At 36.8% G+C, this 16955-nt stretch overlaps 1 protein-coding gene across 2 annotated transcripts in view; it reads right to left on the bottom strand.

The window, feature by feature from the left end:
• Nucleotides 1–1025: 1025 nt before the first annotated feature.
• The window catches only part of LOC137220140 (complement factor H-like), a 131880-nt gene continuing 115950 nt past the window's right edge, over nt 1026–16955 (bottom strand). For both annotated transcript variants that reach the window (XM_067729781.1, XM_067729782.1), the window contains exons 20-25: nt 8176–8385; nt 7278–7451; nt 6399–6575; nt 5171–5344; nt 1903–2085; nt 1026–1443 (exon numbers count right to left, since the gene is read on the bottom strand). In XM_067729781.1, the coding sequence (XP_067585882.1) occupies nt 1235–1443; nt 1903–2085; nt 5171–5344; nt 6399–6575; nt 7278–7451; nt 8176–8385 (1127 nt within the window). In that variant the 3' untranslated portion in view covers nt 1026–1234. The remainder of the gene's footprint in view (nt 1444–1902; nt 2086–5170; nt 5345–6398; nt 6576–7277; nt 7452–8175; nt 8386–16955) is intronic.

Below are 16955 nucleotides of genomic sequence, written 5' to 3'. Positions count from 1 at the left end.
ACCACGTTTTACCCCTATTGTCTCTAAATTCAACTATAGTTATTCTAAATATTCTATTGTAGAATATTCTAAATATTCTAATATTCTATTGTACTTGTTGCCAATATTTGTTCTATAAAAATGTATTCAGTGTTCAAGGCATAGTGTGTTTATATGTGTATGTGTGTTTATACTTGATGTTGGATTTTTTAAATCACTTATATGTCATGTGATTGGTTGCATAACTATCATAACGATAGTTATGCAACCAATTTGATTCTAATTCATCTTTTTTTAATATATTATTATTTTATTGATTTTAGTGTAGTATCTTTAAATATATTTAGTTATTTATTATTTTTGGCTTTGTTTGGTCTTCGTTGCTGCGTGCGGGATTTCTCTAGTTGCGGCGAACGGGGGCTGCTCTTCGTCGTGGTGCACGGGCTTCTCATGGCAGTGGCTTTTCTTGTTGCGGAGCACGGGCTCTAGGCTTACGGGCTTCAGTAGTTGTGGCACGTGGGCTCAGTAGTTGTGGCTGGTGGGCTCTAGAGCGCAGGCTCACTAGTTGTGGCGCACGGGCTTAGTTGCTCCGCGGCATGTGGGATCTTCCTGGACCAGGTCATGAATCCATGTCCCCTGCATTGGCAGGCAGATTCTTAACCACTGTGCCACCAGGGTAGTCCTCTAATTCCTCTTTATGTGAATTATAATGTGTGCTAGATAGGCGTCTTGTAAAAGATCATGTATTTCATTATTGTTTGGTATATTTATCTATTGACGGATGAGCAAAAGTAAGAAATAACTACTTACATGTAATTACTAATATAGGTATTACATAGTTTGCATTTTACATGTTTGTAAAGTGATGTTATTTTGAAAATGGAGACAAGTATTTCTTCCCATTTCTTCTGAGACAGAATCTTAGGAAACCTCAGAAGTTATGGAGAAATCTTTAGAAAGTTAGGAAACTGATGGATGAAAGGAGGTACTGAAGTGATTGCATCTAATTTCTTGCCGTAGATGTTTTATCAACAGGACACGTAGCATTTTGGTTTGCCAAGTTTTAATGAGGTGCTTTTAAGAAGTGATTAGTTGGTCTCCAAGATTATAATTACATCATCCTTATAATGTTTAACATGAAGCTGATTTATGAATAGAGATGAGTTAAACAATACTTGATAAAAAGAAACTGAGAACTGGAATAATAATGAAAAATTCTGAATACATGTACATATTTCAGTTTTACAACTGCACTTTAACGACAGTTTCGGTGACAAGTAGGATATGCCAGTTTTCCCTCCCGACAGGTTGTTCGAAGTGCAGAGCTAGGTGCCTTTGTACAATATCCTCTTTTACACTTAAATTCAACAGTGTCATCTGCTTTAGAATAAAGTTTTTTATCTCTTCTCCATTTTAATTCTATGTTATGTTTTTCCATCATTTCTTCTGAAATTACACATGCATCTGAAGTTAAAAAAATAAACATAAACTGTTAAGTAGTATACAAATATTTTCCACAGAATTTCAGGCTTTCAAGTAGAATCTCTTGCTCTGGTCCAAAAATTCCTTCTCAAAACCTTTTACAAACCAATTCATTGAAAATCCAGTATGTAGTTTCCATCATTTTAAACAGTTAATGTTGTAAGAATGAGGTATTATTTTTAGTGTAATAATTAAATGTTATAATCAAAGATTCATAATGTCAGTTATCATATGAAGAGCTTTCATTAAGGAATCTTTTGTTGCTATTGTTGCTTGAACAGGAAAATTTCAAAATTTATTTCCACACATATTATTAGTTGGTAGTCAAGCATGCAACAGAATGGTTGGTAGTTAATCCATGAAAATTCTATTATAAACAGCTAAACATCATACTCAGTACACCGATTTTCCCAGGATCCACAAGAAGATTGAAATATTTACCTAAGCATTTTGGTGGTTCTGACCACTCTCCATTCTGACATACTATGTATCTGTTTCCCTGAAGTTCATAGTAGGACTGGCATTGGTACTCAACTGTCGATCCTGGAGGATATACTGGTGCCGGGAATGAGGTAATGTCTCCATTGTCTATTGGTGGGGGAGGCCCACATTTTCCTTGAGAGTCTAAAAAATATGTTTGATTTATTGAAAGAGAAAAAACAGAAAAGGAAACCCCACAGTTTAAAATAAAAATATAAAAATGTAGCCTAGTATGTAATAATCAGGCTTTTGATTTCTGATGACAGAAATGATTTATTGAAGAAATTTGAAACACTTAAACGAAAAGGCACATTTTTAAGTCCCTACTTTTACCCCACAAGAAAGTACACATAATACATTAACAAATATGTCTGCTTTGCAGTGTTCTGGTATTAAAACATGTTTTCTTAGTGAATATATGCTGGACAGATGGATAACTAAGATAAAAAAAATATCCTTGTATACAACATACAGCAGTGTCTATTGAATCTCTAGTCATATTTATTGATTTTCATTTTTATTACAAAATGAACATCAGCCCCAACAGCTGCTTTTATAAAAGTCAAAGAATTACAGATCTCAACAGTGGGAGAGGGAATGCTTTCTTCCTTTTCTGGACAAGATGAGGTAGAAATATTTCTGCTTATTGCATCTGCTCTGTATTATTTCTGCTAACTAAAAATCCTGAACATATTATAATAAACCAACTCAGGAGACTGTGAAAGATGTAGAGAAGATATCTGGTTAGAGACATTGGGATTCAAGGAATTACACTCCAGAGACTTGTTTGGGTTTTCCTTTTCCCTTCTTTGTATCCTGGATGGACCACTGAGACTGCAACCCAGAAATGATAGCAAGTTCAGAAAGAAAATTAAAAAAAAAAATAGTCCCAAGAAGCACTTGGTCTCTTTAAGCAAAGTCCCAGGAAAGGATCAGCATAGTAAGACAGAAACAGTTTTTACAATCCTGACTTTCTCTAGAAATACACCATAGAACCTAAGACCAACCCATCCCCACCTTGATCAGCAGGGGCCACGTGAGGAGTCCAGACTTCCACCCACATGGTGAGGGAAGAAGACACCTCTCCCCTTTCTCCAGGAGCCAGTGGAGGCCAGGTGGGAACCCTGGACTTGCACCCTGCATGGCAGTAAGGGAGGTCTGATAAATAAAAGATTTCAATAACGTCCTTAATCTCAATACATAATACCCAAAATGTCCAGAATACATTTGATCATCACTCATCATACCAAGGATGAGGAAAAACCTCAAAAGAGAAAAAACAATCAAAAGAAGACAACACTGAGATGACATACATATTGAAATTATTGGGCAATGGTTTTTAAAAATCCAGTCAAATTGATAGAACTGGAAAATAGAGTAATATAACTTTTTAAAAAAACACACTGGATGGGCTCAATAATACATTGCAGATGGCAGAAGGATAAATAAACTTGACTATAGACTAACTTTGAAAATAGACTGAAAAGAAAATGGACAGAGCTTCAGGAACCCATGGGAAAATAGAAAAAGATTGGAGACCCAGAAAATGAAAAGGAAGGGGATGAGATGAAAAAAAAATGTAAAAATAATGGCTGAAAATTTCTGAAATAGGGTATAAGGCACAAATCTACATAATAAAACAGCTAAGTGAATTCCAAACAGGATAAATCCAAAGAAATCAATGTCAAGATACATCAAAATCAAATTGCTGGAAATTAAAGAAAAAGAAAAAAATCTTAAAAGAGCTAGATAGATATTATGCAATACTTATATGGAAAAGGGATTCAAAAACTGGTAGGATTTTCATCCATGAACATAGAACCAGAAAGAAGTGACATCATTTTTTCAGTGCTGGAAGAAAAGAATTGTCAACCCCAAATTCTATATTGAGTGAAATATATTTTAGGATTAAAGGGAGAAAGAAAAATCTTTCCAGACAAAGGAAAACTGAGAGAACTTGTCTCTAGCAGATCTATACCTAAAGAATTGCTAAAGCAATTCTTCAAATATAAAGGAAACTAGAAAAGGGATTGAGACTTTAGGAAGGAAGAAAAAACAATGGAATTGATTTTTAAAAATAAGGGTAAATATAATAAGAATATCTTTTCCCTAATGATTTTGTTAAATTAGGTGTAAAATTATGTCATTTGAAATGTTGCTCAATGTATATAGAGAGAATACTAAAGACACTTATGTTGAAATGTGGGGAGATAAAAAGAATCTAAATGGAAGTAAGGTTTCCACATTTCACCTGAAGTGGTAAAATGTCAATACAAGCAGGGAGTGATAAGCCGCTTATGTGGATCTTAATACTTGGAGCAACCGCTAATAAAAACATGACAAGACATATACTCCAAAGCAATGCAGATGTATAAAAATTAAGTTATTTATAATGTTCAAAAACCCACAGGGAAGACAAGAAAAGGAAATGGGTATGAGAAACCGAGGAAACACACAGAAAACAAAGAATAAAATTGCTGACATTGTCCCTATTATGTTAATAGATATTTTCAATGTAAATAGCCTTAATATATCAGTGGAAAGACTGAAAATGGCAGGGTGGACACATAAACAAGATTCATCTTTATGCTGTCTACAAGAAAATCACTCTAAACATGAAAACATGTTCAAGTGGAAGACTGCAAAAAATACATACCAGGAAAAAGTTAACTTGAAAAACTAGAAGTGGCTAATATATTTCTTGGTTTGGATTCCCTTACTTCCTGAATTCTAAACACTGAAGTGTCCCAGGACCAAGTTCTCAGACTTACTTTTTTTATGTGTATACTAATTCCCTGAATGAGTTCAGCTAGTAACATACCTTTAAATATCACCCATATGCTGAAGATGCCCAAATTTAAGTCACATTCTGTGATCAGGCCCTGGCTGCCTATATTCCATGTCTCAAAGTGGAATTTCTTGGGCTGTCAAATGTACTTATGGTATCGTTAACACATTTATTCACCAGGAAGTAACTGAATGTCTTAATATTTAAGATAAGAAGTGTTCCAAGATTCCAACTGTTCAAATCTGGTCAACTCTTTCAAACAATAAGTATGTCAGATTACTTATTCAGTCCACAAAAGAACTGGATTTTAAGCACCTTCATTTTATTTGCATCAAAAAAGAATTCCATAAGAACTACTTCATTATACATTTATATCAACATATTTTGTCCCTAATATATTCTCTAAAATTGGGGGGGGGTTGGCGGTGTAAGATACTCTACCTTTGCACTGAGGTGCTTTTGTCCAAGTTCCATTTAAACATATCACATCTACCTCCCCAAAAGGGTAGTAAGGCCAGATGCATTCATAATATACTCTCTCACCATTTTGATATCTAGACTTCTCATTTTGTATAATAGCATTTTCCACTTGGGGTGGATTCACACAGGAAACATCTAGATAGAAAGAAAAATAGTATCTCTAATATAATGATCATTATGAACAGCAAGCTACCAAGTGGGATGTCACATATATTCCATATGGTCATTTAAAATCAAGAGTTAATCTGTCATGAAAGACTGCTAATTTTAATAAACTCACATGTAAGTTTGAGGATAAGGAGATAAAGCAATATTTTTTAGTACAAATTAAGCTTCTGTATCTTAAATCTCTCCCCCATCCTTCACTAGAAGGTTGATACACATTTTTTAGGCCAGTGAAAATGAAAGCTTTTCTGGACATCTCTTTCTGAGTTTAGTAAATTAAGTGTTATAAATTATATAAATTCAAAATGAATTTATGAACCATAAGAAAATCATAATAAAAGGTCATTTGACATCAGGATTCGGTTTATAGTCATCCTGTTTATGAACTGTAACTTTAGGCCCTTAGAAAAATAAACACGTTAGGTAATTCTTTAAAGACTTGATCAAGAGTTAGCATACTTTTAAGAATACCGTAGTTGAAAGAAGATGATTAATTAAAAGATCCAAACAAAGATCTGGAAAACTAACAGAAAAATAAATGTATGTATTTATTAAAATGCTCTTTAATAATATACTTTTGCAAATGCTTCAGTATACAACAATGAGTAATATGTAATTCATCAATGAGATTCAGGTGGATATAAAGTACAATACACTGTAGCTATGGTTCCTAAACTGAAATGTGCATAGAATCCCTTGGGAATCTTTAAAACAGTTTCAGGGTTCCATCTCCAGAGTTTTTGATACAACAGGTGTGAGTGAGCCTGTGAATCTGTGCTTGCATGTCTAATAATCTTCCAGAATATGCTAAGACTGCTGTGTCAGGGGCTGTGCTTTGAGAATTATTGGGCTACAAGACTGAGCACTGAGTACACAATTCCATCCCTTTTTATGTTCAGGCATAAACCTTCTTTGACTTGACCTGAAAATAATCTGTGTCCATTTTATGATGGTAGAGGCACTTTTCTGTATTATGTTACTTAAGATACTTTAATAAATAAAGTTTTAAAATTTACCAAAGTACCTCTGCATGCTGGCCTTCCTATCCATTTGCTCTTAATACACTGTATGGTATTGGCTCCTTCCAATTGATAAGATGGTAGACATTTAAAAACCACCTGTTCTCCTGACCTATACGATTTCTTCTTCTGGTCTATGAGTACAGCATCATCAAAGCTGGGTACGTTAAAACAATCTGTGTCTGAAAAAAAGAAAAAAAGTATTTCTTTAGTACATCTTTAAAAATAATAGTGGCCAATAATTATATTCTAGAAAAATAGATATACACATATCAAACCAATGAATACTGTACAATATTTCTCTTACAACTTAAAATGTTAGAAGTCTTGACTTAGTTACATTGATTGTGTCTGTATTCATCAAAACTATAACATGGGAATGGTGATACTCAAAGAGACAGGGATGCCTTTGATGTTTGAGACCACACTTCTCACATTTAAATTATTTTTCCCCATCACAGGTCACCTACATTATGGATATGTTTCTTTTTTTTGCTTCTGTCAAACTCTGTTCCCTTGAATTATGTCAAATATCTTAGAAAATTGTATATCATAAAGAAATAACTGATAAATTAACAGTAAACTGAGTGCTGATAAGACTGATGAGCAGGGGCCAGCTATGTTATAGGAACAGAGACCAGAAGTCTGAGAATGTGTATCAGAGGATGTCCAAAGTGTACACAAGATGATGTGATAGTGAGATAATTTAGTTCATGAATCAAACTTTTATTATTACTAGGGTTATTAATTCTCTACCAGAATCCAGAACTTTCCAAAGACACCTTGTTTAATTCTAGAATTACAGCTTAGTTTCATACTTGTGCCATTTATGTCCTGAATTAAAGATATTTATCAGCCTCAGAATAAAATAAAATATACTATACTTATGCATTCCGGTGGAAGGGACCATTTTCCTCCTAAACATCTTATAGATGCAGGTCCATCGATCCCAAAACCTTCAACACAGTCGTATGTAACTTCTTCTCCATCTTGGTAACTGCCTTTCTCATTAGATACAACACCATTCTGAATCAAAGGTGGAAGTCCACAAGGAAGTCCTAGGAATAAATGAAAGAACGATTTCATGTTTCACTAACTCTGAAATTTAATTTGATGTACTGCTTGCCATATTTGATAGTTTTACTTGAAAATAATAAATGATTTTACAGGAACTTCCATCACATTGCAGAGAAATGCACAAATGCACCCCAAAATCACCATTCTGGTGTGTTTCCAGCTGTCCACTTGAACAAGAACTTGAAACTAAAAATACCAATATATTTATGAATGAGACTGTCAGTGCATCTCTAAGCAATTAGGATTAATAAAAGAGAACACACTGAGACTTCATCACCTTAAGAAAAGTACTATATATTGTAAGACATTAAAAGAGACATTGTAGGAAGAACGTAAGTTTTTTTTGAAAAAACTTGGTGGCAACGCATACATTGCAACTTATATGAATAAATAGGAATATAAATAGGTTTAAGTATATGAATAGGTAGGTTTACTTTTTTTACACATACAGCGTTAATACAAAAGAAAGTACCAGATTTAAAAGTGATTCTATACTGAACTGATGAAATTAACAGAAAATGAATATACAAAAATCGATTAAATGTATAAAAATATAAATTATATATTAATACATAAATGACCTATAAATATATAAATAATTGATATATTTAGGAATCTAAAGGATTCTGTTCCATGACTTTGATGATAATTGATTAGTAAAGAATGGTACTGAAAATAGAATTTTGGTTTGCATGCTGTCCTCACCTACACAACAAGGTGGAGAACTCCACTTTCCCATGTGGCATGTTATCACATTTTCTTCAGATATACTGAAACCATCTTCACAGGTATAACTTAACTTGGTGCCATGTGCATAAAGCTTGGGCTCAAATGTTTCTCTCCTTTCTCTTGCAGAGCTAGATGAATTAATCGTTCCATGGTCTATTTGAGGTGGTTGAGAACATGGAAGTTTTTCTACATGAAGAACAGAGATCAAAGGGTAAAGTATAAGTGTAATGTTTAAATTAAAAATACATTAAAATAAGAATAATTTGTGGCTTCCCTGGTGGCGCAGTGGTTAAGAGTCTGCCTGCCGATGCAGGAGACGCGGGTTTGTGCCCCGGTCTGGGAAGATCCCACATGCCGTGGAGTGGCTGGGCCCGTGAGCCATGGCCGCTGAGCCTGCACATCCAGAGCCTGTGCTCCACAACGGGAGAGGCCACAGCAGTGAGAGGCCCGCGTACAGCAAGATAAATAAATAAATAAAAAATAAAAATAATCTGAACAAGTTAAAGAATTTTAAAGCTGAAAAATATTTGAAACTTGCAAGGTATTTGTCTCCATAAACACTATGCTGCTATCCACTTGTTCAGTATGCCCCTTCATCCTTTTTTTAAATTTATCTTTATTGAAATATATTTGATATATAATAGTATGTTAGGGAGAGGAGTCAATATGGTGGACTAGGAGGACGTGGAATTCATGTCTCCGCACAATTAGGGCACCTACCAGGCACCATTGGGGGACCACGGACACCTAAGGGGACAGGAGGAACCCCCAGCAACCAGGTAGGACGTGGGTCATGGGGGGAATGAGGGGGGAGGAGAAGTGGAGGTGGGATGGGACTGGCGCCCCTGAGGGGTGGCTGGGGGAGGGGAAGGGATCCCTTGCCCAAAGGGGGAAATTGGGGAACCATTGGGAGGGCAGAGGATCAAAAGAGAGCATGGCCAGGTTTCTCCTGCCCTCTTGGGCCTCCAGGAGGCTACTGAGATCCCGGGACTGATCCTCTGGCAACCTAGGCCCCCTCCAGCTGCGGAGGTCCTGAGCGAGTGGGAGGGTGGGAAGGGAGAGCAAAAGTAAAGCCTGGATCTCTGGGACTGGCACCCTTGAAGGGCGGCTGGGGGAGAGGAGGAGTTCCTACACCCAGCAAGACCCACCAACAGTCAGGGATCCAGCAGGAATGGGGGAGACCCTGGGGGAGATGTGGGGGAACACAGAGGAATGGAAGGGAATGCAGCCAGAACTTTCCCTGTCCACTTAGGCACTGAGGAGCCTGTTGGGCTCCTGGGCCTAATCCACTGCCCTTGGAGCCTCCCTCCTGTGGCTCAGAGCCCAAGCCCCACCCCTACACCCCATCAAGAGCCCTACCTCTATAATTGGAGACCCCCTCTGAGACCCACTCTAACCACGCTGGGCCTAAATCCCACCCACACACCCTCAACCAGGGCCTTACCTCCAAACTCTGGAACTCCACACTCCATAGGCAGTCCTTTAGACTTGCTGTCTCTCTGCTTCCACTTGAATGATGCCCCACCTAGGCCCCACCCCCAAGGCCTTTTCTGGCTGCGTGGGTCCTGGGCCTAGGCTCTGCCTCATGCTCAAACGTCAGCCTCCCTGCCTAGGTCCCACTCCACCTTAAACCCCGCCCCTGCCTAAGTTCCATCTCTGCCTAAATACCTACTCCCCATAGCCAAGGTTTTTTCTTTTTTTCTTCCTTTCTTTTTTTATCTTATTTTCTTTTTTCTTCTTTTAGATTGGGGTTCTGTTTTACCTTGTTGTTGATCCATTTATATTTTTATTTTTTCTAATAAATCTTTTACTTTTCTAATTTTATTTTATTCCTTATACTTTGTCATTGTTCTGCTCCTTCTGGCTTGTTCCCCCACCCCCTTTTCTTCTGTTGTGGTTTTGTTCTACTTTATTGCAGTTGTTTCAATTATATTTTTATTTTTCCTAATATAGTTTTTATCTTTCTAATTTTATTTTGTCTTTTAGTCTTTGTTATTGTACAGCTCCTTTCTTTTATCTTTTATTTTTTTTATTTTTTTTATTTTTTTTGCCTTACCATGTGGCTTGCAGGATCTTGGTTCCCAGGCCAGAGGTCGGGCCCAAGCTCCTGTGGTGGGAGCTCCGAGTCCAAAACTCTGGATAACAGAGAACCTCAGACCCCAGGGAATATTAATAGGAATGAAGCCTCCCAGAGGTCCTCATCTTGGCACCAAGACCTGGCTCTATCCAACTACCTGCAAACTCCAGTGCTGGATGCCTCAGGTCAAATAGCCAGTTAGACAGGAATACAGGCCCACCCATCAAAAAAAAAAAAAAAAAAAGAAACGACAAAAAGTTATGTTACAGATGAAGGAGAAGGTAAAAACCTACAAGACCAAATAAATGAAGACGAAAGAGGCAACCTACCTGAAAAAGAGTTCAGAGTAATGATAGTAAAGATGATCCAAAATCTCGGACACAGAATGGAGAAAATACAAGAAACATTTAACAAGGACCTAGAGGAACTAAAGAGCAAACAAACAGTGATGAACAACACAATAACTGAAATTAAAAATATTCTAGAAGGAAGCAATAGCAGAATAACTGAAGCAGAAGAACAGATAAGGGACCTGGAAAGATAAAATGGTGGAAATAACTACAGCAGAGCAGAATAAAGACAAAAGAAGGAAAAGAATTGTGGATAGTCTCAGAGATCTCTGGGGCAGCATTAAACACACCAATATTTGAATTATAGGGATCCCAGAAGAAGAAGAGAAAAAGAAAGGGTCCGAGAAAATATTTGAAGAGACTATAGTCAAAAAATTCCCTAACATGGAAAAGGGAATAGTCAATCAAGTCCAGGAAGCACAGAGAATCCCATACAGTATAAACCCAAAGAGAAACACACTGAGACACATATTAATCAAACTGTCAAAAATTAAATACAAAGAAAAAAACATTAAAAGCAGCAAGGGAAAAACAACAAATAACGTACAAGGGAATCCCCATAAGGTTAACAGCTGATCTTTCAGCAGAAACTCTTCAAGCCAGAAGGGAGTGGCAGGACATATTTAAAATGATGAAAGGGAAAAACCTACAACCAAGATTACCTGTCAGCGATCTCATTCAGATTCAATGGAGAAATAAAAAGCTTTACAGACAAGCAAACGCTAAGAGAATTCAGCACCACCAGCTTTACAACCAGCTTTACAACAAATGCTAAAGGAACTTCTTTAAGCAGGAAACACAAGTGAAGAAAAAGACCCACAGAAACAAACCCAAATCAATTAAGAAAATGGTAATAGGAACATATATATCAATAGTCATCTTGAATATAAATGGATTAAATGCTCCAACCAAAAAACACAGAATGGATACAAAAACAAGACCTGCATATATGCTGTCCACAAGAAACCCACTTCAGACCTAGAGACACATACAGAGTGAAAGTGAGGGGATGGAAAAAGATATTCCATGCAAATAGAAATCAAAAGAAAGCTGGAGTAGCAATATTCATAACAGATAAAATAGACTTTAAAATAAAGACTGTTGCAAGAGACATTAAAGGACACTGCCTAATGATCAAGGGATCAATCCAAGAAGAAAACATAACAATTATAAATATTTATGCACCCAACATAGGAGCACCTCAATACATAAGGCAAACACTAACAGCCATAAAAGGAGAAATTGACAGTAACACAATAATAGTGGGGGACTTAACACCCCACTTACACCAATGGACAGATCATCCAGACAGAAAATAAATAAGGAAACACAAGCTTTAAATGACACAATAGATCAGGCAGAATTAATACTTTTAGTACATTCCACCTGAAAGCAGAAGAATACACTTTCTTCTCAAGTGCATATGGAACATTCTCCAGAATAGTTCACATCTTGGGTCACAAATCAAGCCTTGGAAAATTTAAGAAAATTGAAATTATATCAAGCATCTTTTACGACCACAATGCCATGAGATTAGAAATCAATTACAGGAAAAAAAAAAACAGTAAAAAACACAAATACATGGAGGCTAAACAATGCACTGCTAAATAATCAAGAGATCACTGAAGAAATCAAAGAGGAAATCAAAAATTACCTAGAAACAAATGACAATGAAAACACGAGGATCCAAAACCTATGGGACTCAGCAAAAGCAGTTTTAAGAGGGAAGATCATAACAATTCAAGCTCACCTCAAGAAACAAGAAAAATCTCAAATGAAAAATCTAACCTTACACCTAAAGCAACTAGAAAAAGAAAAAAGAAAACCCAAAGATAGTAGAAGGAAAGAAATCATAAAGATCAGAGCAGAAATAAATGAAATAGAAACAAAGAAAATAATGGCAAAGATGAATAAAACTAAAAGCTGGTTCTTTGAGAAGATAAACAAAATTGATAAACCGTTAGCCAGACTTATCACGAAAAAAAGGGAGAGGACTCAAATCAATAAAATTAGAAATGAAAAAGGGGAAGTTACAACAGACACTGCAGAAATACAAAGTATCCTAAGAGACTACTACAAGCAACACTATGCCAATAAAATGAACAACCTGGAAGAAGTGGACAAATTCTTGGAAAAGTAAAAGCCTCCAAGACTGAACCCGAAAGAATTAGAAAATATAAACATACCAATCACAGGTAATGAAATTGAAACTGTAACTGATAATTTCCAACAAACAAAAGCCCAGGACCAGATGGTTTCACAGGCAAATTCCATCAAACATTTGGAGAAGAGTTAACACCTATCCTTCTCAAACTCTTCCAAAAAATGGTAGAGGGAGGAACAATCCCAAACTCGTTCTACAAGGCCAGCAGCACCCTGATACCAAAACCAGACAAAGATATCACACACACAAAAACTATAGACCAATATCACTGATGAACATGGATGCAAAAATCCTCAACAAAATACTAGCAAACAGAATCCAACAACACATTAAAAGGATCATACACCATGATCAACTGGGATTTATCCCAGGGATGCAAAGATTCTTCAATATATGCAAAACAATCAATGTGATACACCATATTAACAAGCTAAAGAATAAAAACCATATGATCATCTCAATAGATGCAGACAGAGTTTTGACAAAATACAACACCAATTTATGATAAAAACTGTACAGAGAGTGGACATAGAGGGAACCTACCTCAACATAGTGAAGGCCATGTAAGAAAACCTATAGCAAACATCACTCTCAATGGTGAAAAAATGAAAGCATTTCCTCTAAGATCAGGAACAAGACAAGGATGTCCACTCTTGCCACTATTATTCAACATAGTATTGGAAGTCCTAGCCACAGCAATCAGAGAAGAAAAAGAAATAAAAGGAATACAAATTGGAAAAGAAGAACTAAAACTGTCACTGTTTGCAGATGACAGGATACTGTACATAGAAAATACTAAAGATGCCACCAGAAAACAACTAGAACTAATCAATGAATTTGGTAAGGTTTCAGGATACGAAATTAATGTACAGAAATCTCTGACCTTCCTATACGCTATCAACGAAAGATCAGAAAGTGAAAGTAAGGAAACAATCCTATTTACCATTGCAACAAAAAGAATAATATATCTAGGAATAAACCTACCTAAGGAGTCAAAAGACCTGTACTCAGAAAACTATAAAACACTGATGAAATAAATCAAAGATAACATAAACAGATGGAGAGATATACCATGCTCCTGGATTGGAAGAATCAATATTGTGAAAACGACTATATTACTCAAAGCAATCTGCAGGTTCAGTGCAATCCCTATCAAATTACCAATGGCATTTTTCACAGAACTAAAGAAAGAAATTTGTACAGAAACACAAAAGACCCTGAGTGGCCAAAGCAGTCTTAGGAAAGAGAAACGGAGCTGGAGGAATCAGGCTCCCTGACTTCAGACTATACTACAAAGCTACAGTAATCAAGATGGTATGGTAGTGGCACAAAAACATAAATATAGATCAATGGAACAGGAGAGAAAGTCCAGAGATAAACCCATGCACATATGGTCACCTTATCTTTGACAAAGGAGACAAGAATAAACAATGGAGAAAAGATGGCCTCTTCAATAAGTGGTGCTGGGGAAAATGGACAGCTGCATGTAAAATAATTAAATTAGAACACATCCTAACACCATACACAAAAATAAACTCAAAATGTTTTAAGGACCTAAATGTAAAGCCAGACACTATAAAACTCTTAGAGGAAGACATAGGCAGAGCACTCTATGACATAAATCACAGCAAGGTCCTTTTTGAGCCACCTCCTAGAGTAAGGGAAATAAAAGCAAAAATAAACAAATGGGACCTAATGAAACTTAGAAACTTTTGCATGGCAAAGGAAACCATAAACAAGACAAGAAGACAACCCTCAGAATGGGAGAAGATATTTGCAAGTGAAGCAACTGACAAGGGATTGATCTCCAAAATATACAAGCAGCTCATGCAGCTCAGTATCACAAAAACAAACCACCCAGTCCAAAAATGGGCAGAAGACCTAAATAGACATTTCTCTATAGAAGACATGCAGATGGCCAACAAATACATGAAAAGATACTCAATATTACTAATTGTTGGAGAGATGCAAATCAAAACCATGGTGAGGTGTCACCTCACACCAGTCAGAATGACCATCATCAAAAACTCTAGAAACATAAGGGGCTTCCCTGGTGGCACAGTGGCTAGGAATCTGCCTGCCAATGCAGGGGACACAGGTTCAATCCCTGGTCCCGGAGGATCCCACATGCCGCGGAGCAACTAAGTCTGTGTGCCATAACTACTGAGCCTGTGCTCTAGAGCCCATGAGCCACACTACTGAAGTCCGCATGCCTAGAGCCCATGTTCCACAACAAGAGAAGCCACTGCAATGAGAAGCCTGCACACTGCAATGAAGAGTAGCCCCCACTCGCCGCAACTAGTGAAAGCCTGCACACAGCAACGAAGACCCAATGCAGCCAAAAATAAATAAATAAATTTAAAACAAAACAAAAAAACAATAAATGCTGGAGAGTGTGTGGAGAAAAGGGAACACTTCTGCACTGTTGGTGGGAATGTAAATTGATACAGCCACTATGGAAAAGAGTATGGAGGTTCCTTAGAAAACTAAAAATAGAACTACCATATGACCCACTACTGGGCATATATCCCGAGAAAACCATAATTCAAAGAGATACGTTTACTACGATGTTCACTGCAGCACTATTTACAAAAGCCAGGACACGGAACCAACCTAAATATCCATCAACAGATGAATGGAGAAAGATGTGACACAAATTGAGTTATTTGTAGTGAGGTGGATGGCCCTAGAATCTGTCATACAGAGTGAAGTAAGTCAGAAAGAGAAAAACAAATACCGTATGTTAATGTATATATATGGAATTTAAAGAAGCGGTACTGATGAACCTAGTGGCAGGGCAGGAACAAGGATGCACAAGTAGAGAATGGACTTGAGAGCATGGGGGTGGGGGGAGGTTGAGATGAAGTGAGAGAGTGGCATGGACATATATACACTACCAAATGTAAAATAGATAGCTAGTGGGAAGCAGCTGCATAGCACAGGGAGATCAGCTTGGTGTTTTGTGACAACCTAGAGGGGTGGGATAGGGAAGATGGGAGGAAGGCTTGGGAGGTAGGGGATATGGGGATGCGTGTATACATGTGGCTGGTTCACTTTGTTGTATGGCAGAAACTAGCACATTGTAAAGCATTTATACTCCAATAAAGGTGTGAAAAAAATAAATTAAAAAAAATATTGTGTTAGTTTCAGGTCTACTACATAATGATTCGACTTTTACATATATTATGAAATGACCAGCAGGATGTCTAATAGCAATCTGTTCCTATACAAAGTTATTATAATATCATTGACCATATTCCTTATGCTGAATACACATCCCCCTGGCTTCTTTAGAGTCTACGTATATGTGAGATCATGTGGCATTTGTCTTTTTCTATCTAACTTATTTTACTTAACCATAATACACCCTAGATCCATCCATGTTTTTGCAAATGGAAATGTGTAATTTTTATGGCTCAGTAATAGTTCATTTTGTGTGTATATATAAAACATCTTCTTAATCCACTCCTCTATCAATGGACACTTAGGTTGATTCCAAACCTTGGCTATTGTAAGTGATGCTGCAATGAACATTGGAGTGCATATATCTTTTCAAATGTTTCTGGTTCCTTTGAATAAATACCCAGCAGTGGAATTGCCAGATCATATGGCAGTTCTATTTTTAGTTTTTAAGGAAACTCCATACTCTTTTCCATAGTGGCTGCACCAATCTACAGTTGCACCAACAGTGCACAAAGATTTCCTTTTCTCCACATCCTCGCCAACACTGGATGTTGTCTTTTTGATGACAGCCATTAAGACAGGTGTGAAGGGACATTTCACTGTGGTTGTGACATGCATTTGCCTGCCTTTTAATGATGTTGAGCTTCTCTTCGTGTGTCTTTTGGCCATCTGTATGTCTTCTTTGGAAAAAATGTCTATTCAGGTCCTCTGCCTATTTTCTAGTTATTTGTTTTTCTGATGTTGGTTGCATTAATTCTTTGTATAGTTTGAATATTAACCCCTTAATGGATATATCCTTTGCAAATATCTTCCCACATTCAGTAGGCTACCTTTTTCATTTTATTGATCGTTTTCTTTGCTGTGGAAAAGCTTTCTCATTTTTGAGTCCCGTTTGCTTATTTTTGCTTTTGTTTCCCTTGCCTGAGGAGACATATCCAAAAAACCCCCCAAAACCCAAAATATTGCTAAAACTGATGTCAAA

This window comes from Pseudorca crassidens, chromosome 2 (assembly GCF_039906515.1).
Source record: "Pseudorca crassidens isolate mPseCra1 chromosome 2, mPseCra1.hap1, whole genome shotgun sequence".
NCBI classification, from domain to species: Eukaryota; Metazoa; Chordata; class Mammalia; order Artiodactyla; family Delphinidae; genus Pseudorca; species Pseudorca crassidens.
This window is presented reverse-complemented; position numbering and strand designations above follow the sequence as displayed.